Raw genomic sequence first — 24888 nt, 5'->3', positions numbered from 1 at the left:
AGAAAAATTACCTTGTTAGACAGTTGAGTCAGAGGCAGCTTCTATCTAATCTTTGTTAAAGTGATGAGACCCATTCTGTGAATAGGGAAATTAGATATTCAGAGCTGCAAAGTTTGACATAATTCATCAGAGCTAAATGCACTTGTGTCCAAGAATCTCACCTCTTTGGATTGGCACTGGACATTATTCCTCCAAAATGCTTAGCAGTAATTTGATTCTCTGAGATTCTCATTTTCTTTTAAGCCTATTAATTCTGCACAACCAGGTCCTGTCTAACTTTAGTTTAGCTGCTGTTGTTGTCAAACCCCCTGCTAGCAGAGCTCTCACTCTCAGGAGTTCCACACTTCTCTGTCTGCCTGTTCAGCAAAAGGTTTGCTTGTTGTACTTCCCAAATAATAAAAAGGTCCAATAAATCTGAAAGGAGTATCCCAGAATGGCAGACATGGAGAGGTTAAGTCAACATCACAGGGGAGCTGCACAAGTAACTTAGAATGTTAGGCAAGGCTAGAAGAGGAACCTTCAAAAACACCAGCCCCCATTGGTGCACTTGACCACATCTCTTACTCCTTGAAAAGCTGAAAAACGTGCACATATCATTCTGTTCCTGCCACTGCATGTGCAACTTCAGATTTGCATGTATTTTCCTGGCAGAGTCCAGCTGCTGACGGCACATGGAAGTGTTATCCAAGTAAAAGCCAGCCCCTCTATCTGCAAGCATTAGTGCATCTTCTGCCCTTACAGATAATAGTCATAATTTTGAACAACCAGCACTGAAACTCAGAATTACCTCCCCTCTTTCCTTCTCCCGCTGAATTTAATATTTAAATGTTTTGATATAAGGATACTGTCAATTATGTAAAGGAAAAAATTGATTGTACGGTTCAGAGTTTTCTTCCAAATGTTCTTTCTAACCAGAGAAAACTTCCTCAGGGTCAGAAGTGCCTACACATCATCAATAGGGTGAATTAACGTGGAACTGAAGTCAGTGTCCAATTTCTTCACAAAACATTACGTATCCTAAAATCCTAAATCACAGGGATTCATTCATGGCAGAAGTGAGGGTTGGAGCTTGATAATCCTTGAGGTCTCTTACAACCCAAGCAGTTCTTTGATTCAAGCCATTCTGTGAAATTCATTTCATGTATTTTTAAAGAAGAACAGAGGATTTCCCGTTAGTTGTGGTCTCGCTAGAGATTGATTTGTATTCTAATCAATAGATACATAAGATAGAATACCTAAGCCCTATTTTGGTGGTTAAAGAGTAATCATCATTGAAGTTGTAACCAATGAATTCCACAGAAGTATTCCAATGAAATATCACCAGCTTCAACAAACCCGTAGTCAGAGCCTTAGAAAATGAAAATGAAAGCATTAAAAAAAAAGCAACCTTGCTTTCTTTAGATCATAAACACTTTCCTTTTATCATCTGCCTGCTCTTTTTTGTTCTCATGTCCATTTCTTGTTTCTGATTTCCACTCACTGCACATGTTGAGCCTGGGTTAAAAGACAACAAGCATCTTCTTTTCACTTATATACCAAGGACACTCTTTCCATTTCACACCTACCATTTTATCTCTTTTTACTGCTTTGCACTCACATCAAATAACTCATCCTTTGATTACAGTGTACTTCTAGCAAGACAATAAAATTACTAGTTGTTATAACAAATACCAGACTTGCAGTCAGTGAACTCAATTTTGTGAGTCAGTGAATTCAACAGAGTAAATCCAGTGCCAAAAAGAGCAGTGATTTTTCACCATAGTGTTAATCCACGCTACTTTCTTAGTTACTTAGAGTTGAGAAGTTGTCTACACAGATAGTAATTCTGCAAGGCAATTTCACTGTGCAGAAAGCAAAACAAAATGAGATTTTTTTAAAATATTATTTGTTTTGTTATTTGTTTTTCACTGTCTAAGCTTGTAATGTGGTATGGGTTTCATCTTCAGGCTTTTTTCTCCATACATATGCTCTGAAAGTAATGCCCCCTATTTATTTCCATAGAAACAATAACAAAGAGAACAATAACACTATTTGATCACTATCCAGAATGTGACTTGTGTTTCATGTCACAGTTACCACTGCTGAAACAAACCAACCCACCACCTCACTGTGCTCACATCCCCTGTTAGGTCCCCGTAAATGTTTAGAAAGCATCGATGAATGTCAATGAGTGTCATCTTTTTCCACGTGGAGGAATTCAATTCCACACCTTCGCTTCATACACACTTCCATGTCAGATGCCATTCTGTCAGACTGCCCCTCTGCTGCCACCTGTCACACAGCAACAAACGGTAATGGAGTCTTGGTGGGAAGGTTCAACCTCTACTGCCATCCCACCTACATCCACCTCTGATGTCATGGGTCAATAGAAAAAAAATAGGAGACAGTTTTGAAACAGCCCTCCTAATAATCCCAGCAATTGTTGGTTTACAAACACAGTGAGTGTTTTAACTGTATTCAGACTGCAGAACTAACCCAACCCTCAAAGCAGAGGAAGTGAATTCTTACACAGATAGAGGCTGCAGTATTATGCGTACCACATCTGAATTCCATCCAGATCTTCTCTTTTTTTTTTTCTTTTTAAAATAAAAACCCCAACAAAGCAAAAGCTGATTGGCCAAGTCAATTACGTGCATTAGAAAGAAGCAAGGAAAAGAAACATCTTGCAGGTGTTCAGGTGTTACTCTGGCCCCTTCCAACTCAAGCTATTCTATGATTCTATGATCTTTGGATTCAACTCTTTCTGAAGTATTTATTTTGCATCCCAAGTCATGGTTCTTGAGTTCTTGAGCAGTTCACCATCAGCTCTATGTGATGATTTTGTTTGTGTTTGATCAGTTTTCTGAGCATGTTTTTTTTCTTGTAAGGACATCTTTTCAGTACTTTCCTGTTTTTAGCAGACCTGAATTTTATTCACTCTAATACCCAGAATCAAGCTACCCTGAAGTTGTATGTCAGAAAAAGGGCTTTGTATCTGTCAGTGAGGTGTGGGCAGCAGCTACAATGCAATATCTATAAAGCCATCAGATAACAGAAAGCGAGACACTGATCAAATTGTGAGCAGTTTGTAAATCACCACTCAGATTTTCCTTGAAGTGCCTGTCCGCAAATACCAGCAGCTAAGATATACAGAGCAACTTCCATTCATACAGATCTTCTCAGCCTTTGCATTTGTGTACTCAGAGCAACAATGGAATAAATACAATTACTCTCAGCCCAGCAAGCGTCATATATTAAAGAAGTTTATGGTCACGAGCACAGGGAGACGTAGTATCCATCATCAGTCTTCTGAATGCCTTTGAAGACAATTCACAGGGGCATCAGTGTTCTACATGATGTAGGGAGACGTAGACCACCAGCATCTGGTGCAGAAAGCCCAAGTAACCCACGTGTCCCATCAGTTACAACAACAGATATAATCTTTCCATAACCTGTAAGAGGTCACAGCCCTCTTCTTCCTTCACAGCACTGCTATCTCTTTATCTTTCCTTCTCATCATCCCTTTTCTCACACTTGTGCTCTTTTTCCACTGTACTGCATCTGACCCTGGAGGATATCAAGCATGCTTTTTTTTTCCAGCTCCTCTCTAACCAACATTACTCATTTCCAAAAGTACATTTTTTCTTGCTTTGAAACATGCTTTCCATATTTGCAAAACCTAAAAATACATGCATTTTGAAATTGCTCCATATTTCAAATGCAAGTTTTGTTGAAATACTTCTTCCATTGTTTCAGCTAAAACAATCTCCTGAACTGAGCACAAATTTGAAAGAAATCGTCATCAACTTGAATTCACGTCTTTAGTTAAAACATCCTCAAACAAATATTTTCGCCAAAATCTGGCACAACCAGATGAAAGCTGATCTGTTAAGAATTGAAGGAACTTAAGTCAATGTTTAAAAGCCCTTTCTCCTTTGATCTTGTTAACAGCCACCTAACAGCAATTAACAATGCTGTGTGCTTTTGAATAAAACAAGTCTTTGTTATAGGTTCCATACTTTTATCCTTTCAACTAAGAGCTCTATTACGTCCTCAGAATTAAGTAAATCCTAGGCCTTAAACTCAGAAGCACTGCAAACCATTACTTTCATAATATTTGAGTTAAAGGAACTGAGAAAAAAATAATACGCACAAACACAAACGAAGAGGAATGGGCTGATCTTTGTACTCTACCCATAGAAGCAACAGAGATAGGACAAGAAAAAGAAACAGGGGAAGTTAGAAAAGTTATATATTATTCAGAAGCACTCAAGTGATAGAGGGAAAGTGCAAGGTGGCAACATGTGATTTGAACAGCACTGTGTCCAAAAACTAAATCTCACAGCCTTATTGATGGATGTTTCTTTTTCAACGTGATAATGGCAACATACTTGGTCCAGGGATTATTTACATTGCAACAATAAAAGATCAGTGACAGGAAAGGGAAGAAAGTTTTAATGCAACAACAGCATTCGCTACTGTTCCTTGTCCTGAAAAAGGTTTTAACCTGAAAAGAGAATGAAAACAACATAGGTCCTACTGCTCCATTGCAGAACAGTGCAACAATAGCATGAGCACTGAAATTCTCCATTTTGAACCCTTCCTCTCTGACACTGTTATATACAAATTAAGTAACTTTCGTTTGCTTACAGCAAATGAAAAATTCAGAAAACTAGAGGGAGAAAAAGAAAGTGAATATTAGTGAATCACATGAAAGGGTCACAGGAACATGCAAGAGTTAACACACGAATGAACACCTTGATGAAATATTTCCTTGCACTGAGGTTACTCTGCTGTTCAGAGCTCTGCAGACACCAACTCATGGTAGAGTCAGGGTCAGATCTTTAACACCACCCAAGGCAGCAAGGTTCCTGGCCAGTCCTGCACCACAGGTAAGAATATGTGAATGTTTTACTCTTTTATCCCTAGATTCTACTAATCGCGACTCTCTTGACATGATTGAACGATGTATATGCCTGGTGTGCCTGGACGGTACAAGTGGGGTTGAACTCAACGATACAAACATGGCGTTGCAACTGCTACATGGAGGAGGCTACCATAAAAATGGTGCCAATCGTTGGTATGACAAACCCATGCAGGTAAAAACCTTACAGTACTATGATATTGCACATGGTGAAGACCTTCAGTTGTCCTTGTGGAAGGGAACACTTTGAAGAACATAGGAAAGAGTTGGAAGTGATGTCAACACCCACCAAGGCAGGGCTGGTGCAGAGAGCAGAGGGAAAGGGAAGTGAGAGAGAAATGAAGGAAGGACCACAATAAAAAAAAAAGTAAAGAGGAAGAAGGGTAGCAAAACAAGCTATGAGAAATCTATCAAATAAGAACAAGCTTGCTCATCTGATATGACACTTTTAATAAAGTGTGTTTCTAGAATAATTCCCAGGTAAAAAGTTGCACTGCTCTCAAATGGAGGAGAGCCTCAGGCTGTTGGGCTGTTTTTTTTTTGTTTGTTTGTTTTTGGCAACTGGGGTTTTCTTTACTATAAAGAAGATGCTAAATCCAATTTCCAGATTCCAAGGGATTTTACTGAAATTCACATTTTTATGGGAGCAACATGAAAGGGATCCAGCACAACATCATTCAGAAGACAAGAAAGTCTCCCACAATAAGTATCTGTAAGTCAAGGAAGTACCTGATGTGAGCAATAAGATAACCACAGAATGACAACATCACTTTTTAGGTTGCCTGAAAACTTCACCTTTTAGGTTGCTGTGGGTAACTTATCCCCAGCATGATTTATTCACCACATGTCTTGCAGTTTGTGGTAGGAAGAGATGGAGTCTGCGGCACTGTGTGTGAACATTCCCCTTTCGACGGCATCGTACTGGTGCAGTGCACCGAACACCTGCTCAAGCACATGTGAGTCCCCTTTTAGTACAAGTACTGTTCTTGCTGTAGCCCTGGGAAGTTTCTGACAGCTGCAGTTTCCCTTGGAGCAAAGAGCCACTAAGTCCTGCTAGTAGTTTACCCACTAAAAAAGCAGACATTTGACAAGCAGACTATTACTGTGACCTCAATGCCTTTTCTTTCTCATGTACTAATAGGAAAGAAAGCTCCAAGAAATTACTCCGAGCCGATTCAGTAAGCGAGCTTCCTGCTCCACGGAGATTAAGATGGAAATGTTCCCCTGAAATTCAGGCGCACTTGGCATCCTCAGCAGAAAAACTCCAGAGGTAGCACATATTCCTCACTTTTTTCAGTGATGTCTGCAAGCTGGGAATTATCCAGCATGGTTTGTGCAAGAATGGATTTTCTCTCCCTATCCATTCGCCCCTCCTCCTCTTCCCAAACATACCTAGCAGACACACCTAACATCTCCTTCCAGGACAGCACCCTAACAGGCTGAGGCTACTTCATGCTATTCAGGAATTGCACTACCATCATTCCCCTCTCACGTAAATATTAGGAAAGATAAACACCAAGGTGGAAAAAAAAAAAAAAAAAAGAGTCCTATTTGCACAGAATGCAAATGGTACGGGTCGTCTACTTATATGGGTGTATTTTATGGGTTTGACGTGACTAAAATAGAGGCCAAGGAAATGGGAATATATTTATGGGACAGTAGACTACAACTGATTTGAATAAGCCGTTTGAATTCAATAACGGTATTTGTTTACACCCAACAAATACACGTGTTGCTCCTACAAAGGTTAATTCTTCTGATTGTGTTTCCAAACTGTAAGAGATTTGCATGATCTGGGGCAGGGGGAAGAGGGCAAGGAGAGATTTTTTTCAAATTATTTAGATCATAGGTCTGCATGCTGAAATGGAGTCCCTGTAGAGAATTAACCTAGAAGAGCAGACATAAAAATCATAGAACGGCCTGGGTTGAAAAGGACCGCAATGATGATTTAGTTCCAACCCCCTGCTATGTGCAGGGTTGCCAACCAGCAAACTGGGCTGCCCAGAGCCACATCCAGCCTGGCCTTGAATGCCTCCAGGGATGGGGCATCCACAGCCTCCTTGGGCAACCTGTTCAGTGCATCACCACCCTCTGGGTGAAAAAATTTCTGCTAATATCTAACCTAAACCTCCCTGTCTTAGTTCAAAACCATTTAAAACATGAAGAAAAAGGACTTGAGCACCACAATTCACATTAAGGCTGCAGATTACAAGCCCCATCTAGAAACTATATGAATAACTGTGGCTACTAGGAACAAGTTACCAAAGGCCAGGACTGCCCTCTCACCTCTGTGAGTACAGCAGGAACTGTTCTCCAGGCTTTATTTACAGTGTGAAATGGAACATGAGAGTCTTGCACCTCCCTCCATTAACTGCCTCTGCTTGTTTTCCAGGATAGTAAAAAATCTGGACTTTATTGCCTACAAGTTTGTGAACTATGGAAAGGAATTTATTAAGAAACAGAAGACCAGCCCAGATGCCTACATTCAAGTAGCACTGCAGCTTGCATTTTACAGGTAAGGTTAATTCAAACCATAAGAACAAGAGAACCTGCAGTTGTTTATGCAGTGTCCACTGTTTTCTCAGCAGTGCCCTGCCCCCGCCCCCGCCCCCCCCCCCCCCCAAAAAAAAAGCCTCCTGCATGGAAATGAATAATCTTGTCTAACAATGGTAAAATAGAAATTACCATGCAGTTCTCCTTTCTTTCATTCCATTTCATGCTCCTTACTCTGCTGTCCCATCCCTGTCTTCCCACCTCTCCATCAACATCCCCACAGTAGTCCTGGGCTTGGCACAGAGAAAGAGGTGAGGAGATGTAGCAGGGATGGGCAGACAGAAGCAGGAATGCAGTCTAAGTCCCTGTGTTAGAACCACTCCCTCGCCATTGCGAGTAGCTTGGAAGGAGCCGTGGCAAGAACTCACAGCTCACTGCATATATATGCAAGGGGTTAAATGTCCACAGGGAAAAAAAACACTACAACAGGATTTCAGATCAGAGTTCCTACACAGAGCAGTAACTACTTCTACTTCCTTCTCCAGAGGCATCCCAAGATTTGATAATGTCCTCTAATTTCCATGGTATCATCCAAGTTAAAAGCTGCTTTCCACATTGTCAGAACAGCTAACGCTCCAGGCTAGAGATTGGTTGCATGGTTTCCTGCAGAACAGCCTATTACACAAATAATTATTTATCATGTCAAATTAAATCCTGAAGCGGTCTTTACCTTGCCAGAACGAACAGATGCCTAACACATTTTGTGTATCTATAAACATTCGTTAAACACCCGTTTTCTGTATTCCATAACCAAACTCCAGCAATGGCCTGGTCCAAGATTTTCATCGGGATCTGAGCTATAATTTAAATTTCACGTATTTAGAAGTGAAAGGGAGAACAGCAGCAACAACAAGAAAACCTTGGGAGAGTGTTGTCTTATAACTGAAACTCCCAACGCAACAAAACGTAGGTAAAGCACAGTAGGTCTCCTGAAGCAAGGCATGGTAGCCCCATACCTGGTTCCAAATTAAACAACAACCCGTGCTCTTCCATTCCAGCTCAGTCTCAAAAAACATGCTTTTCCTCCTATTGCTTTCCTCACTGTTGCACAGAGTTTGTAAATAAAGCATATTTCACTCCTGGAGGTGATTAATTAGACAATTATTTTATGATGCAGTACAAATAAGGCATTCCTTGAGATCTTTCCATAGATTTTAGTTTTACTAGCCTTGCTTTCACACAGCAAGTCATTTTTTTTTACTGGCAATGCATAACTAAAATATGAACAGCTGTGTGCAGCTCCTCATATCAGAGAGGAGTGAGCATTCATCTTTTAAGTTTCTTATACAATTCTATCAGCATTAAAATGAATACTATATGAAATAGTAAATCATACCTGTAACAATAAAATTTACCAAGCCTGTATTTCTTTTAGCCTTTATGATGCTTTGAAAATAATTATTCTTTGGATTTATTTATTTTTTGCTCTGTTCTCCCAGGTGCCACAGGAGACTTGTCCCTACCTATGAAAGTGCTTCCATACGCCGATTTGATGAGGGCAGAGTTGACAACATTAGGTCTGCTACGGCGGAAGCGTTTGCTTTTGTGAAAGCAATGATTGATGACAAGCCAGCTCTGTCGGTACGTTGGTCTGACTCCTTCTGTTTTTCCTAACAAAACCCTAAGCAAGTAAATACATTCATGATTCCCAATCTCTCACTTTTTAACTGCTAACTAAGTGCATAAAGGCAGAGCACAGAGCAACAGGTCTCACAGGATTTTGCTCTTTCTGCAAACTGACTGTTAATCTGAATATTTATTCATTTACTTGGGCATACAAAGGAGTCAAAGGCCTAGACACAACATTGAAACAAACAAAATATCTGATATTAGACTTAATATTGCCGTCCAAATGATCACCAGATCCAAATATCTAGGCTGAACATGGAAACTTCATGGCCATTATACTGCTACTCCAGGAGAAATGCCTGGCAGCTCCCCCGAAGCAGCGGATATCCTGGTGGCAGGTCACAATGTGTGATGTGGCATAATTCATATGTTTGCATTTCAGTGGGTATGTCATGGCTCATCATTTTGATTCTAAAGGCACGTTTCTGCCACATACACTTAGTTTTCTGCAATCTCCACGAGGGCTGAACTCTCATGATGGAAAAGCTTTCATGATGAAAACGTGTAATAAATCAACGCTCCAAACTGTCCTAACATCACTCTGCAAAAATAAAAATTGTTACCTTTCTTTGAGATGCTACCATCTGTTTGCCAGGAGCGTGAGTACAATGTATGTTAGATGGCTGTGCAAAGAGGTGCAGCTGACAGAGCTGAAACTATAGCTGCATGAACAGCTCTGTGCCCATCATCCCTGCAGAGCCTCCCTCAACATCTCACTGTGTGCCACTTCCACTCATTGCACTTCAGTGCTGCACAGGGAATTTCCAGGTGGCTGTTTGGATGCAACAGGCAGTCACAGCATAAACTATTTTGCAGAGCAAAACCAATCTAGCTGTTCTGCATTATCTAGCATAGCATTGGTAGAAATATTGCTGGACTGTAGATTAAGCATAAATGACTGAGACAATGTAAACCAAGATCTAACACCCCAGAGAATGAGGGGAGAAATTGTTCAGAGAAGTAGTCACCGTTCTATGGCTTTTTTGATCTCCTTCTGGTTACCACATCTAGAATTTAGTTCTTGATGAAGGCGACTCGAACAGTTCCCATGTTATAACAATGGCTCAAAGGAAAGCAGAGGTAATTTCCTCTGCTGAGTGAGTAATTCGGGGCAGAATGTGACCATGCTACCACACATAATAGTGACCACCATGTAATAGGCAAGAAAAGGCTGATTTGTTATCAGCGTCCTGTCTGACTGCCCACAGCACGGCTCTTTCTGGTATTCCATCAGAAGCTGCTGCCAATTTTAAACACTTTTCCCTCCACATTCGGGTGCCCAGCTGCAACCCGAGCACACATGCCTGCACTCCTAGAAGGAGCCAGTCTGCTCCTGGTATGTTTTTTCCAGATCCATATTCTCTCCAATAATCTCTTTCCAACCTCCTTGGTCCAAAACTTAACGACTTGTGCGGTCCTCCCAAAGCTTCAGCATTTCCCATTGTTTTACCACTCAAAGTTAAGACTGTGCCAACGTTTGATAGCATCCTGAGCTGTACTGTTTCAAACAAACAAGCAGAAAAATGTCAAGCTAGTCTAGGAGCTCAATCTTACCCTCTAAGTCTTTATATTTCATGCTTTAGCAGTAACAAATAGGGAGAATAACGCTTTGTTTCTCCTGAAAAAACCTACAAGTATAAGGCAAACCAATCCATTGACTCCTTGTGTATTGAGAGATGCAAAGGGCATTTAAGCTGGCTGTTCTTTCCCACAAACTTAAAGAATACAGAAATCTTTGTTTTGATTTTAGTGTCTCTCCATCCAAAACACGTATATGTGATGATCATAGAACCAATGGGAACAAAATTCACTTAACTATTTTGAGATGATTTCTTTAGATCTGCAGAATGCCTCTGGATGTGATGGGGTTAATTCTGGTATTTTTTTGGATAAAGAGATGCATCACTTGGCTTAAGGAGCCTTGGACTCCTCAGAATATTGTTTGCTAATAGCCATTAATCCAAATCAAGATAAAAATATTTTTCTATCCAATACTAATAAAAATTATCTTCAAGTGATAGCTTGAACAGTCACCAAAGATTGATCAAGTCAGATTGATTCTCTAGCAGAAGAAATATCTCATGCTTTTGACACATGCTGTAAAAGAGGCAGCATCTGACACTGCAGAGATTGCTGGACTAGCTGTAAATTAATCAGATTTAAAGTCTGCATGTGGTAATTTAATCTGTATAAAGGAGCTAAGGCCTGGCTCTAGCCCTATGAGAAATATCAGACTCTGTATTTGACGGTCCCTGATGGTGGCCTTGAATTGCTACTAAAATGAATTCCTTGTTACAAAGACCATTTATTGTCCATAGGAGCTGAAGGCCCCCTGTTCATCTGGAGACCCAGCCTCTTTTGGCTGTTTCAGGGTCTCCCGGTGTTGCATTTTCTGCCCTTAATGTACAGCAGGGCAGCATTTCTTAGGATCATCCTATTGGCATGAAAGCCTGACTTCTGACAGGACTCAAAATGTACTAGCCTGTTATATCTGAAATTTGAGGCATCTATGGAGGGTAGAGCAGCCTTGAAAAATTCTAGATGCCTTTTCACACAGAGGAGTAAATTTTTTTATTATTATTATTATTATTTACCAGCTAGTAAAATATCAGTAATGGTTTTCATTAATATCGCTGTCATTGTCCAGATAAAGCATTTTGGAAAAGATGCCTGGCTGTTCTGATAACGGTGAATTACATTAAGCAATTATTTTCTTACTTCAGATGCAGCAATTCAATTAGTAATAATCTACACACCCAAAATCCATGGAAAGGAACCACAAATCTTGCTCTGGCCTCAAACAAACGACCACCAATTACCTCATTCAACCCCTGCACAACCATACATGGTTACTGAGTAGGACAGTGAATCCTTCTGGCTTTTTAATTCTAAAGAATACTTCCATCTGAGCAAGGAGCAAGGGGCATTTGAGAGTGCTTGCTGCTTGGTTGCCAGTTAATTGCTAGAAGTTATGATCTCTTTAAGAATGTAGGCAATAAGAGATATATTTCAATTCCCCCAACAGGATTCTGAGAAGATGCAGAGATTTAAGGACGCAATTGCAGCTCAAACTAATTACACTATTTTGGTAAGTAAAATACTGCTGTGTCTGATTAAGAACTACTTCTTACCTTCCAACAGAAGTATGAAGATACAATCATTAACTCCATCAGAAAACATGCGTATGTCAAAATACAAAAATACCGTGCCACAGGAAAATCTCTCATGACACCCTCCAAAAAGCCATATTTGACCAATCTTACTTTAAAAAATACCTCCTGGAAAGGAAAATAATGAAATTTTACAGAAAAAGTTGTGGCAAACCTCCACTCCTGCGCATTATCTCACTTATCTTGAACTTTCACGGAGCATAACACTCTGTATCCATTCATGGGGAATGAGCATCTGTGAAACATTTATTATTTGTATTAGTGTCATGGTTAGGAGTCTCAGCCACGAATTAGAATTCCATTAAGCTTTGCATTGTACAAAGTAACAACTCAAAAGTGGCTTTAAAGAGATTGCAATCAAAATATAACAAAGGTTTTTTGTTGTTGCTGAGTTTATATTGTTGGTATTTTGTTGTTTTTGTTTTTTTTTAAAAAAAAAAGTATTGAAGGATTTGCAAAACAGAGCACTACTCAGATGAGATAAACCTTTCTATAAGTTCCTTGTGACCATTATGAAATACTATCTACACCGATAGCCAAGTGGCAATAGGCTATTCTAAGATGAAGTAGCAGTGGAACACCTTATCAGGCAAAAAAGTAAGGAAGGCTTAAAAGCAACTGACTTCACTGCTGTGTAACACGTGAGAGACAGAACTGCCATTGCAAAATCTAGATCCTCCAAATTTACAGGTACTCAGACACATAAGCTATAATATTACATGTAAGCTCATGAGAGCCGTAAAACATCGGAAGCTTCCTGCCCTCCCCAGAACCGACTCTGCATTTTCTTAGGTTTCTCTTCCCTAGAGGTGAGAGGGCCTTATCTGGGACTCAATCCTCAGCTGACAAAAGCAGTCACTTAGATCAAGTCTGTGACCAGAAGTTGGGAGCACAGCTCATTAGATGGACTTGCATACCGGAAAGCAGACCCAAACTGTAATTTATAATAGATATAATCAACAATGAGGAAATAATTAGACTAAGCTCTCTTTTAAAGACCTGAATGCGGTGTCCAACCAAAGAAAGAACCTTCCACTGAATAAATCAGTTTAGTATCAAAAACAACTCATTTTCTGCTGATTAAAAATGAGACAATTCAGCCTAAGTAATGTTTTGAATCACGCTGTGCCAAGACAAAGTGCAGGCTTCCTCTACCAACAGCTCAGACAAACCACTCATGAAATTAATAAATGTTAATAACCAGCTATGTTAAGTGAATTTTCTACCCATGGTTTTGCCTCCGATCACTGCCTAACAAACCCACATTGCTGATTGCTGATTAAATACTCATAATGTTCAAGAAATCATTAATTTCCAGAGGTATACTCAGAGCACTGGAGAGGTGAAATGTTGCTGTAAGGCAGGACTTTTTCCCAGGATTGTGAAAGTAAAGAAGCTGAAAAGAAAAGTAGTTTTTGCTCCAATGCTAGGAGACTGCATTTTTGAAGCTGAGACTCAGCATTATCTCTAAAACAGAAGCAAGTCTTACCTTAGGCTAACTATCTCACCTGAATGATCTCAGAATAATTGCACCATGAACACAAGGTACTGTAGGTCACAACCAATAGTTTCTGTACATTTCTGCTTAAAAAAATATTTCTTTTTCCTACAAAACCCTCCCTCCAAATCATTTCAGTTCAAGAAAATGTTATAAAATTCAGCCTCAAGTATTGCTCACAGGAAAATACTAAAAACCACTGTAAGAAAATAAATTTATCTTTAAATTTAAAAATACTTCTACGTGTTTCACCAGGCTCCCCTTTCTTTGTCAGAAGCAGAATTTAATTGATGCGTTTTAAACTGGGGCAAGGCTTCCACGGTCTGACTAAATTGGGTATAACAGACTGAAACGTAATAGCTCCTAAGAAAAACAAAACAAAAAAGTCTACTTCATAAAGCAAAAAGCAATTTAATGATTTTATTTCCCCTTGTTAGGGCTTACTAGTAGCATTGCTATCTTAAATGCGGAGCTCTAAAATTCAATTTAGCATAGTTTTTTCCAATGCGTTGACTCATGGTTTATTTTGTTAGCCTGTCTCGGCCTCTCTTCAGACATGACATTGATCTATGTTGCAAAAATGTCATTGCTAACAGCCTTATAAATCTTGTGTGATAGCAAAATATTTCCTTTGATTATCAAGTCAGTTTTCCTCTATAGGAAAAACAACATAAACACTGCCTTGATGTATGCTACTTTTTGCAGCATCCCTGCTCCATCTGGGCTGATGAACGAACGGCCCCTTTACCAATGGGTGCCTACTTCTTAATAAACCAAACAAGATTACGCATTCCCAGCCCCACGCTTCGGGCATTTATTGCTGGTTGAAATGATTCTCCTCTCAAGAGGAAGAACAAGCTTGTTATTTTTGTTTTCATTCTCTCCTCAAGAGGGGAAACAAGCTCACGTTCCCTTTTAAATCCTACCTTCTCTCTCAGGTTGCTTGTTTCCCTTGTTACAAGGGACCTACGTAATAGGGGTATCCGTTTTGCTCTCAGTATAGCACAACATACCTTGCTATGCATTTCCTTCCTGTCCATCAGCCTCCCACCTAGGAATGAACTAAAGCTCTGTCCTTACATTCAGTGCCCTCACCAACAAGAATAAGCCCAAACTGAATGAACATCTGAGGCAACCCTGCCTGGTTGGAGCAGCTGAATGCTGTTCTTCAGATGCCAAAGTTTTGACTTGGTTTTCTAAAGAAACAAATTCCTGGAAATGTACTGTTTGACTATTTGTTTGTCCACTTCCTCTACTGACTTGTGATCCTGCTAGCCTCTTCAGTCACATTTTCTAGCAAGCAAAAAAACCTTAAAGCTAATCGAATTCTCTAAATCTATAGTGCTAGATAGCTGGATAAAGCAGAGAAACCAAAGCACAACAAGCTCCCAGGGGAGAATCTTACTTCAGGCTCAGAGTGGTTAGTTCTCGAGAGTTAGCCACCAGCGTGCCCCCTGTGCTGTTCCACATCTGTTGTTTTCAGTTGTCTCATTTTAACAAAGGCCAAAAATAAGGTCTGCCCCCGAGATAATTCAGCTCTGCAATGAAACCCCAGGGGAAAGGGAATTGGAATGCTTGGACAGTCAGTTAAATATAGAAGACATCTGCATCCCTAATCCTAATCCTCAAGTGGTGGGAGATGCTAGTACACTGTGATAGAACACTGCTAGATCTAACCATTCTGTACTTGAAATGGGATCCTTTCATATCGGCCATATGCTGAGGTATAGCAGAAAAAAAAGGATTCCAGATGTCCCTTCCAATTTAAGTAGTTCCTAGTAAATCTGGTAGTAGACACCTACTAGATCTTTGGATCTACTTTCATTGAATGACATATACTTCTAGACTGAGATCCATGCTGCAAGGCATCAAAAGATTGTCTTGTTCTCATTTGGAAGTGGAGCTTTCTTCTTTGAAATATAACCCAAGTGATGCACAGCCAATTCTAAAACACCTGGAGATTTCTGTTGTCTCCTTCCCTCCAGCAACTTTGAAAGTCCACTCCATGATATTCCATTCTGAGAAACGATGAGCATCTAGAACTCCAGATAACATCAGCATATATTATATCTTAAGATCATCCCCTTTCTAATTTTCACAACTTCAAAGCACCACATGAACACCTAGTTACTGAGCATCAACATATACACTCCAAGTAATATCTGAACATTATAGGCATTACATCACCCAAACTAAGTTCATCAATCAGAAGACAAGACAGCAACAGCCAGGAACGCACCTCCATACTCAGCTGAACGCTGGTGTCTATCATGTCGTACACAGGCTATTACTGGAATGGCAATAGACAATCACCTACTAGGGCTGAGAGAGGTGGCACGAGAACACTTCAAGGAACTGCCGGAGATCTTTACAGATGAGACCTATTTGACAAGCAATAGATTCATCCTCTCAACCAGCCAGGTGAGTTTTTCCCTATTTGCTTGCTAAGCAAAGAGTAACTGATCTGTGTTCTGCCAAAATCAGTCTCACAATGAAAATGATAGACTGGGGAAAAGAATAGTTGGTACCATCAAGAAGTCTGCAAAATTCTTCAGATTTTTAGTCCAGTTTTGGCCCATTTTTCACAATTAACTTCAGTTAGTATTTACTGAGCTATCACTTCCCTTGCAACATCACAACGGCCTACCTGGAAATTCTGGAAACAGACACACACACACACACACAAATTCAGTAAAATACATACAAGGGCTTGGTATTTCTACACTTTCCAAGCTACAGGTCTTCCCATTCCCTTTCTTTTCTTCCTTCCCCTAAGGTGCCAACTGTAGTGGGAATTCTTTATGCCAGGGGCAGTACAACCCCGAGCCAGACAGGCTGCCACTCTGAGAAAGAAAAGCCAAACGCTATGGGGACATTTTATTCTTGAAAGGAGCCATGTTTGAAATCTTGAAGAGCCTTCAGTTATTTCATACAAGACTGCAAACTGCACAGATATGCATCGTAGATTTACAGACATTTTAGATGTTTATGGATTTACAGTTATGTGCCACTACACTAAGATACTTTAAGAGCAAACACTGCTAATATTTAATGTTCTGAATAAGGAAACATCCTTTGTTGCATACATCCTAGAAATTAAATGTGTCATTGCATAAAACAGCAGTCCTAATGAAAGAAGAAATCTGTATAAGAATTCATTTACTGAAACACAAACCCAAGCGCATAGATTGGATGTGTGCAACAAAAAAAGACTTACAATATCATGCTGCAGCATAAAACCTTAATAAGTAATTTGATCTTGTCATAATGTTTGCAGGCTTGAGACATGAGTGAATGTAACCAACACACTACTACATAAATTCTCCAAGAAACTATCCGTGAGCAAAGAGTGTTTCTGAATAGCTTTATGGCCTTCGGCTGTTGCACTGCAAATTTATCTGACAATTCTACGGCTCTATTAGCAGGACTAATGGCTTGTTCTACACCATTAAAAAGCCAAATGTCATTTGTGAAGGCCCGCGTACACAAAGTCTGAAGCATAGATTTCTATCACATCTTTTATTTTCTCTAGTAGAAAGAGTTTCATTCTTGTATTATGCCATGATTAAATTGAGGAGTAATAGAAATATAGCACCCAGATGCATTAAAATATGCTTTTATTCTGCATCACTTTTAATGAAGATTAGAATTAGAATGTAAATTAATATTGAGATGGATGATACTACTTCCTATAATCAATTACACTCTTCATGCTACAAGTTTAACATAACCTCAAGATAACCTTAAGAAAATGAAAATCTTAGAGAAGTTCTATGAATCTTAATCTGGATCCAAATTGCATACAGCCTTAGAAATTCCACACCTGTCAGAAACATAGCTTCTAGCTGTTAAAGACCTACAGCAAATAAAAGTGTATTATAATCTCCCCTTCAAACAATGCCAGTTTTTAAACACCAGAAGACAAACAGAGCAGCCAAATTCCATACTGAGATCACAGAGCAGCCTTTACCTTCCAAGTATCAGCCCCAGACTTCTGAAGCAACTGCTGCTCTACAAAAGGGATTCGCTATCATAGGATCATGGAGTGGCCTGGGTTGAAAAGGACCACAATAGTCATCTAGTTTCAACCCCCTGCTACGTGCAGGGTTGCCAACCACAAATGCTATGTTTCAAGCATTTGTAGCATTTGTTTATCTTTTCCCTCATTGGTAAGCAGCTGATGTCAGGTGCCCTGATTAACAAGAAATCATTCCTTCTCCCTGCAACCAGGTTCCAACAACAATGGAAATGTTCTGCTGCTATGGGCCCGTGGTGCCCAACGGTTATGGGGCATGTTATAATCCTCAGCCAGAACACATATTATTCTGCATTTCAAGCTTTAAAGACTGTAAAGAAACGTCTTCAGACATGCTTGCCAAAGCCGTGGAAGAAAGTCTCCTAGAAATCAGAGACCTGTGCAACAAATGCAGCTCTTCTACAGCAAAGTCACTTGCTAAACAAGAGGAAGCCACACAGTTGCGGAGTGACCACAAACTCTGAGAGGCTCTGGGAATTATTACCCTGAATCCACCGTAAGAAGTAAAAAACGACATAGTTGTTCAAAGGCAAGATAGTGCTAGTGATATATTAGCGTAGAACAAAAATGCCATGTCTTTTACACTGTTGCTAACATTTATAGATGTGAAATCTTACATTTCATGCTTGAGGATCAGCAAGAAGGTTTGGTCTCACTGACTGCAATGGAAAAGGCAGGAATATGCGTACGTATTGTAGTATCATTTCTAACCATAATTGACTTATGCCTCTTTATTTTCTAAAAAACCCTGAAATTTGTATATGGCATGAATGAAATGCTAAAGCACACCAATTAATGAATATCCCCTAAAAGTAGTTCTAAAACATTTACATCTATTCCCACAAAGCCTACATGAAAAGTAGGGGAAAAATAAAAGAGTTCCCCCCTGCCAGGTATGCTGAGCACTGTAAAAAACGAGCTGATGCCACTAAATTTTGAAATTTGCATGTGGAGTATTTAATATCCTACTATTTCCAACATTACAAAAGCAGATCATTTTTAATAGTGGCCACTGTGTGTTTCTAAATACAGCAACAGACCTCAGTAAAGTTCAGTGAGGGTCTGCACGTTCTCCTAAATTAGAAGTGCTGCAGAATGGTTTAGCCTTTACTCTGGTTTGCACTGGCCTTAAGCACAGTGCCATCCTGAAAGCAGCGTGTTGGAGATAAGATCCATCAAGGAGAATTAGGAGAATTTTGTCCATTATGAATTGACATGATTACTTCCTTCTGACAGCGAGCAAAATCCAATCCGACAGAGAAGCAAAGCACAAAGCATAAGTACAATTCAATTCTATTTAAATCTTTCTGTTTGCATAGGAATGAATTCTGTCAGTGTGACCAGCAGGAGAGCTGTGTGCAACCACAGAAAAATCAAAGAGCAATAAATAACTAGAACAAGGAGGCAAACTTGCAAGATAAGGAAGTCTCTAAGATAGAGCGATAAATACCAGTTTAAGAGTACTAGTACTCATATCAGCTTTGCATCATCCCACTTGGGAGGGATTTATATTTTGTATTTTAATATCAGATGCAGGGTATCACCTTCTGCAATACACAATAAATTCAGTTGCAAGGGTAATAGAATACTTGGTAATTACCACATTTTCTGTGAGTGTTACCCTGAGGTTTTCCTCATTATTTCTCTCATTTCCTACAAGCCTTCCAAGGACTGGTATTTTCACATACCTTGTCCCAAGCTGAAATATGTTGCCTTGCTTAGCAGCATTCAGTTGGAATCATGAGAATATAATTTAGTGACTGACTGAAGACACTTAATAACTGAGTACCCATCCTTAGTTAGGAGGCTGGCCAGGGACCTGATGGTGGACAAATGGACACCTTTTCTTCTCCTCTGTAGACAGAGCGATCACATGCTTAAGTGCTCACAGGTCTGAAAGCAGAGAAATAGATGCACTGTAATAAACAAGAAGCACAGATGTACTTCTGTCTAAGAACTCTAGATACTGACCCAGTAGATTATGTCTGTCCGTGCTTATTTTATTGCTTCTTTTTAGTCATATTCATTCAATTAAGCATTCTGCTGGATAAAGGCTATCCATGCCATATGCCAAAGCACAGTGGGCCTAATAATCAATCAGAGCAAGTCAGCTATGGTGAAGCAAATCAACCACGTTGATTTACAGTGATAGGGGTTTTTTTAAGTTAGTGTGTTCATTTAAAAATATGTGTATTTCATTACTCCACTGACATGACTCAAGCCAAAGACTGATGATTATGTAAATAGTACTATGGCATAAAAGCTGCCCCAAAGTTAAAACTCATATGTCATATCACCCCCTTCCCAACAACAACAACAAAGATGAAAGTAAAACTAAACATTCATCCAACAAATATGCTATTCAAAAATATGACTTTGAATTGTTTCTGTACTACGATTATGAAAATTACTTTGAAACACTCCCAGTAATTTTGCTCTTCTGTCTTAGGTCACTACAAAGACATTCTGCTCTTTTAACATAAACTTGGCACTACAACCTCAAGATTTTTTTCATACAACTGTTTGCAATTATGGCCATGCTTTACAGGTATACGATGCTGTGAATTGGTACTTGATTATTTATTAATTTTACTCTAATGAGATGTATAATCTTATTTTGTATGGTTTGATAGGTACCGATATTTATTTGCAAATGCTACCTGTGGTTTTGTTTTACTTCCTTTGGCTGGAGTTCTAACAGCAGCTCAGGCACTGCACCCAACACACAATCAGTGAACGTTCGCACAGGAATTCAGACTACAGAAGCTTTATACCGATTTATCACTGAGAGCACTTTACTTGCCCACAGCTGCCATAATAAGAGTTTGGGATTTTCTGATATCACAAAATACCAGTGGGGGAAAATACTGACATCTTATTCTTACTTGAGAAAGAAACCAGTGACGAACCATGCTTCCTATTTTTTGAGCGGTACCTCAGGCTCACACTGACCAGTCTGAATGCCTGGAATGCTTCAGCAGACAGCCTCTCCAGTGGAATATGTTTATGGCATGTGCTGAGCCCTTGCAGTATCTGCAAAGTACCTTATCCTGTTTAGGAAACCTCAGGCTCAGCTCCAGGTACACTTAGACTGGACAGTCTTGCATAAGGTTAAAATGGGTAAAATTCACAGCCCAGGGCACTCCCAGTTTGCCAGCACGATCTTCATGGTGGCTGTGCTCCTTCTCAGCTAACAGAATCCCCTACACCTATGTTTTATCAGCCCATGTTGCACTGCATTTATTAAGGACTTCAGGAAATAGGTAGCTTTCTTAGGTGCTTATATAAAACTTGTTTGTGTGGTAAGGCAAAATAAACCTGATTTCAAAACTGATATTGTTAAGGGTGTGAAAGCCTGCTGCCTGTGGCTGGAGCAGGGCTGTGGCTGCGTGCCTGGACTGCAGCGTGGGTGACAGAAGACTCAGAAATATTTTAGTGATACTTTTATTTTTATAAGATAGTATAGATTTATGACAAACGTGTTTACTTACAGCTCATTTGGTTCAGTAGTCCAGTGCTCTATGGAAACATGTTTATGTGTATCTATATGAAAACATATATACATACCTGATGTGAAGTAAATGCTGGTAAACACTACTTCAGCTCATTGCGCTGCCAATAAAGCCATCGGAACGAGCTCGTGGCCTCTCCGTGTCTCCATTAAAAGGGTTCTCAGCCTGAAATGAACTCACACAATCTCACAAAGGCTCCACATCACAGGCAGAACAGCAAAAAGATAGTGCTGTCTCAGACACCTCAGTGCTCGCACCCAGCGCAGGGTAACAGCGCGCTGCCTTGTGGGGATCCCGGATCCACAGCCATGACACAGTTTTCAAAGGGGCAGCCACTGGGTGTAGAGCTGACAGAGCTGAGATTTTGCCTCTCATCTGTTTTGTATGTGTGAACTAATTTGTCACAGGTTGCCACTGCTTTCCAGGAAGTTGCAATGAGGGTCTTCTGATGGGGATTGCGCATAGCTGAGCAAAAGAAAAAGCATCTTTCAAAGGGAGGCTGGATCACACCCTGGGCAACCTGATCTGCCTGTGGTGTCACTGTTCATTGCAGGGAAGTTGGCCTTCAGATGCCCCTTTCAACTCTAAAGACTCTATGACTCCAACCTCAAAGCATGCGGCTTCCAGAGCTGGACTCCTTCCACAGCCAGAATCATAGACTGCTCAGGTTGGAAAAGACCTTAAAGATCAGGTCCAATCACAACAGTACTACCCTAACTCTAACAACCCTCCACTAAATCATGTGTCCCTGAGCACCACATCCAAACGGTTTTTAAACCTTCCTTGTTCAGTCCTTTGCTGTGGGTTTTTTGGGGGATTTAAATTACAATGCTCAAAGCAGCTGTTGCAGGTGGATGTGGTTAAGTTACCTTCATGACTGATGTATACTGGCTCAGCCTTAGCACCTGGCTGATCAACAAGTAAAAGGCAAGAGCCGTAATGTTAAGTATACAGGAATCTGCTTCCACTGAGGAATAAAAGACTATGGAGTAAGATGAATAATAATAATAAAAAAAAAACAATTAAAATCAACAGACTCCCAGGCAGAAGCACGTGGCATTTGCGTGCTGCTGGAATTGCTTCATCAACAAGTTCTCTTATTCCCCCTGCTCTGATTAGTTTACAGCAACACAAAGTACTGTAATAAACCCAAAACACACCTAATTCAGCTAAAGAAATATGTAGGTTAAGAGAAGATTTTGTCCCTTTTGGCTAGATTCTCAGCTTCACAAAACGTCAGGGCTTTAAACGTACTGAGGAATTACTCTTTAAGCATAAGTGAAATGAATTATGCGTCAATGAACAATTGGGTTATCAAGGTAGTTCACTCAATGTTCCAGCTGTTCTATAGCACCATCTCAATGTTTATCAGAGATTTCTTTTGAATTTAGTCTTATTCCATGGTACTTGCAAATAAATACATTGTGTTTCTTACAGCTGCTGCACCAGTTAATAGCAAACACAAGCACATAATGAATTTCTTGCCTTTTACTGTTAGAAAAAGAAATGACGGAGGGTAGAGGCTTCATTCAAAGGAGATCCATTAATGTAATAATAGACAGGCCAGAGACTAAAGCCAATAGGATTTACGGGGAGTTCTGTACAGTACTTAGCTACATTAACCCTGTTATTTGCTTCTTGCTCTCATAAGCACTAGAACTTGGGTATACCAGGAGTTCACAGCAAAGCAAGCAACACGGTATTGCTCACTGCTTCTTTGCCCTTTTCCAGCTGTTATGCAAGCAGGTGGACACCAACTGATTCTAGAGGAGATACCAGACTGGGATACTGTAGAACTTATGGGGACACTGTATTTCACTGCAACATCTTTGACCTGGAATTTGCCAGGTATAAAGTCTCTCATCACAGCCTCTGATTAAAAGCACTTGCACTTCAAAGTGAGCACTTCCTAAGGCATAAACAGTCTGAGTTCTGTCAACATTAACTCCTCTAATTTTGCATTACTTTATATTTGAGATGTTTTAAAGGGCACAGACAGAAAGAGACAATGGCTCTTAAGGCAATACCTGGGAGAGCACAGTCTCATGGCCTTCCCACAGGCACCAGCACAGAATTGTAAGAAAACTTGCTAGACTTCAATCCACAAAAGCATTAGGGCATCCTTTTTCCTTCCCTAAAATATACATTTCCTATGCTTGGCTCTTTCGGAGTGGTTTTTGTTTCTTTATCTTTTTTTCCAGCTCCTCACCTTCCCTGGCAAGTCCAAGAAAATATCATTGCCTGAAGAGATGCATTATATACATACATATGTATAATAATATAATTATTATATATATATATACACATACACACACATACATACCCATACAGTATATAATATATAAAATGTAGTACAGTATCTCCTATAGACATGATGTGTATGCTATGTAATATAATGTAATAATATGTAATATAACATTGCATATATGTAATATATGTATTATTTATAGGATATAAACTGGGGGAAGGGAGGGAAGCAGGCAGTTGTGAAGAGAAAGCAGAAAGCTGACCAAGCAAAAAGACATTTCAAGCACCACAGTGTGGTTGGTTTGAACTTCCTGAAAGGAGGGAGACAGACCAGTAACTGGAGGGTTCCAGTATTGCTCCTTCTGGAAATTTCTTCCAACAAAATACATCCTTTTTTGTCCCAGTCATAGACCTATGTTATACTATTGCCTGCTGAATCTCCTCCACTGCTGCATTCACTCCCTGCTTTATTCCAAATCTAGATTAAAACTGAATCAACCTTAGGTTATGCAGCTAACAAGAGTAGAGCCAAACTGGGTCCAACTACAGTGAGGGAAATGCAATGCAATAAGGACACTACAATATAGAGTAGAAATAGCAAAAGTTATCTGCATATATACGTCAATTGTGCTTTTGTCCTTTAGGAAATGATGTTGAGTTGGATCTACTTTGTGAAGAAGCTAGAGAAGCAGTGTTAAAATGCTTACACATTTACAGGTTCACATTCTCTTTTCCCTTGGTTTTCAGTCAGAAAATTTACTTACATTACAAAAGTATTAAAAATATGAGGACACAGTTGGCTCTTTACACTTTGCTGTCTCTCAATGGAGCTCTAAATAATCTTACTTGTAACACCAGTGTGTCTTCCAGATAAGAATATATACACATCCTTTTCCAGAACCTGTTACGTGTTACCATTCAAAACATCACAAATTCATATAGAACTGTGACTCACATGTAGTTCTAACGATTTGATTTTAATTAAAAGAACAAAATTCCTGGCTATCTTGCATTCTTTCGACTTTCAGAGTTTTCTGTGTGAAAGATAATCATTTCAAAGTCATTAATATTTGAGGATCAATCCACACATACCCAAACTGGAGCGCCAATTTGGCTTTTCTCTTGGCCATAACAATATCTAAAAACATTTTTGCATCATTAGACGCAGCCCAAGGGTACAGAAGGAAGCCAGCATGGCTCTAAGGACAGGGTTAAAGCTGACCACAAGTTATCGTTACTAATATTCAAGATAACAAAACGTAACACTGCTTATTCCTCTTCCCATCTCTCTCAGTAACCAGATCTCGAGGCTTCCTTTTTGCTCCTGACTTATCAACACC

General features: G+C 39.8%; 1 protein-coding gene across 1 annotated transcript in view; it reads left to right on the top strand.

Moving 5' to 3' along the window:
* Positions 1 to 21426, top strand: part of CHAT (choline O-acetyltransferase) — a 37144-nt gene extending 15718 nt beyond the window's left edge. Inside the window, exons 8-15 of the mRNA NM_204610.2 lie at positions 4909 to 5078; positions 5759 to 5859; positions 6045 to 6173; positions 7296 to 7418; positions 8896 to 9037; positions 12111 to 12173; positions 16037 to 16174; positions 17984 to 21426. Coding sequence (NP_989941.2) covers positions 4909 to 5078; positions 5759 to 5859; positions 6045 to 6173; positions 7296 to 7418; positions 8896 to 9037; positions 12111 to 12173; positions 16037 to 16174; positions 17984 to 18253 — 1136 coding nt within the window. The 3' untranslated portion in view covers positions 18254 to 21426. The remainder of the gene's footprint in view (positions 1 to 4908; positions 5079 to 5758; positions 5860 to 6044; positions 6174 to 7295; positions 7419 to 8895; positions 9038 to 12110; positions 12174 to 16036; positions 16175 to 17983) is intronic.
* The last annotated feature ends 3462 nt before the right edge of the window (positions 21427 to 24888 follow it).

The sequence above is a fragment of the Gallus gallus genome, chromosome 6, assembly GCF_016699485.2.
Source record: "Gallus gallus isolate bGalGal1 chromosome 6, bGalGal1.mat.broiler.GRCg7b, whole genome shotgun sequence".
Taxonomy (NCBI): domain Eukaryota; kingdom Metazoa; phylum Chordata; class Aves; order Galliformes; family Phasianidae; genus Gallus; species Gallus gallus.
The sequence above is the reverse complement of the archived record's forward strand: the minus strand, read 5'-3'. Positions and strand labels throughout refer to the sequence as shown.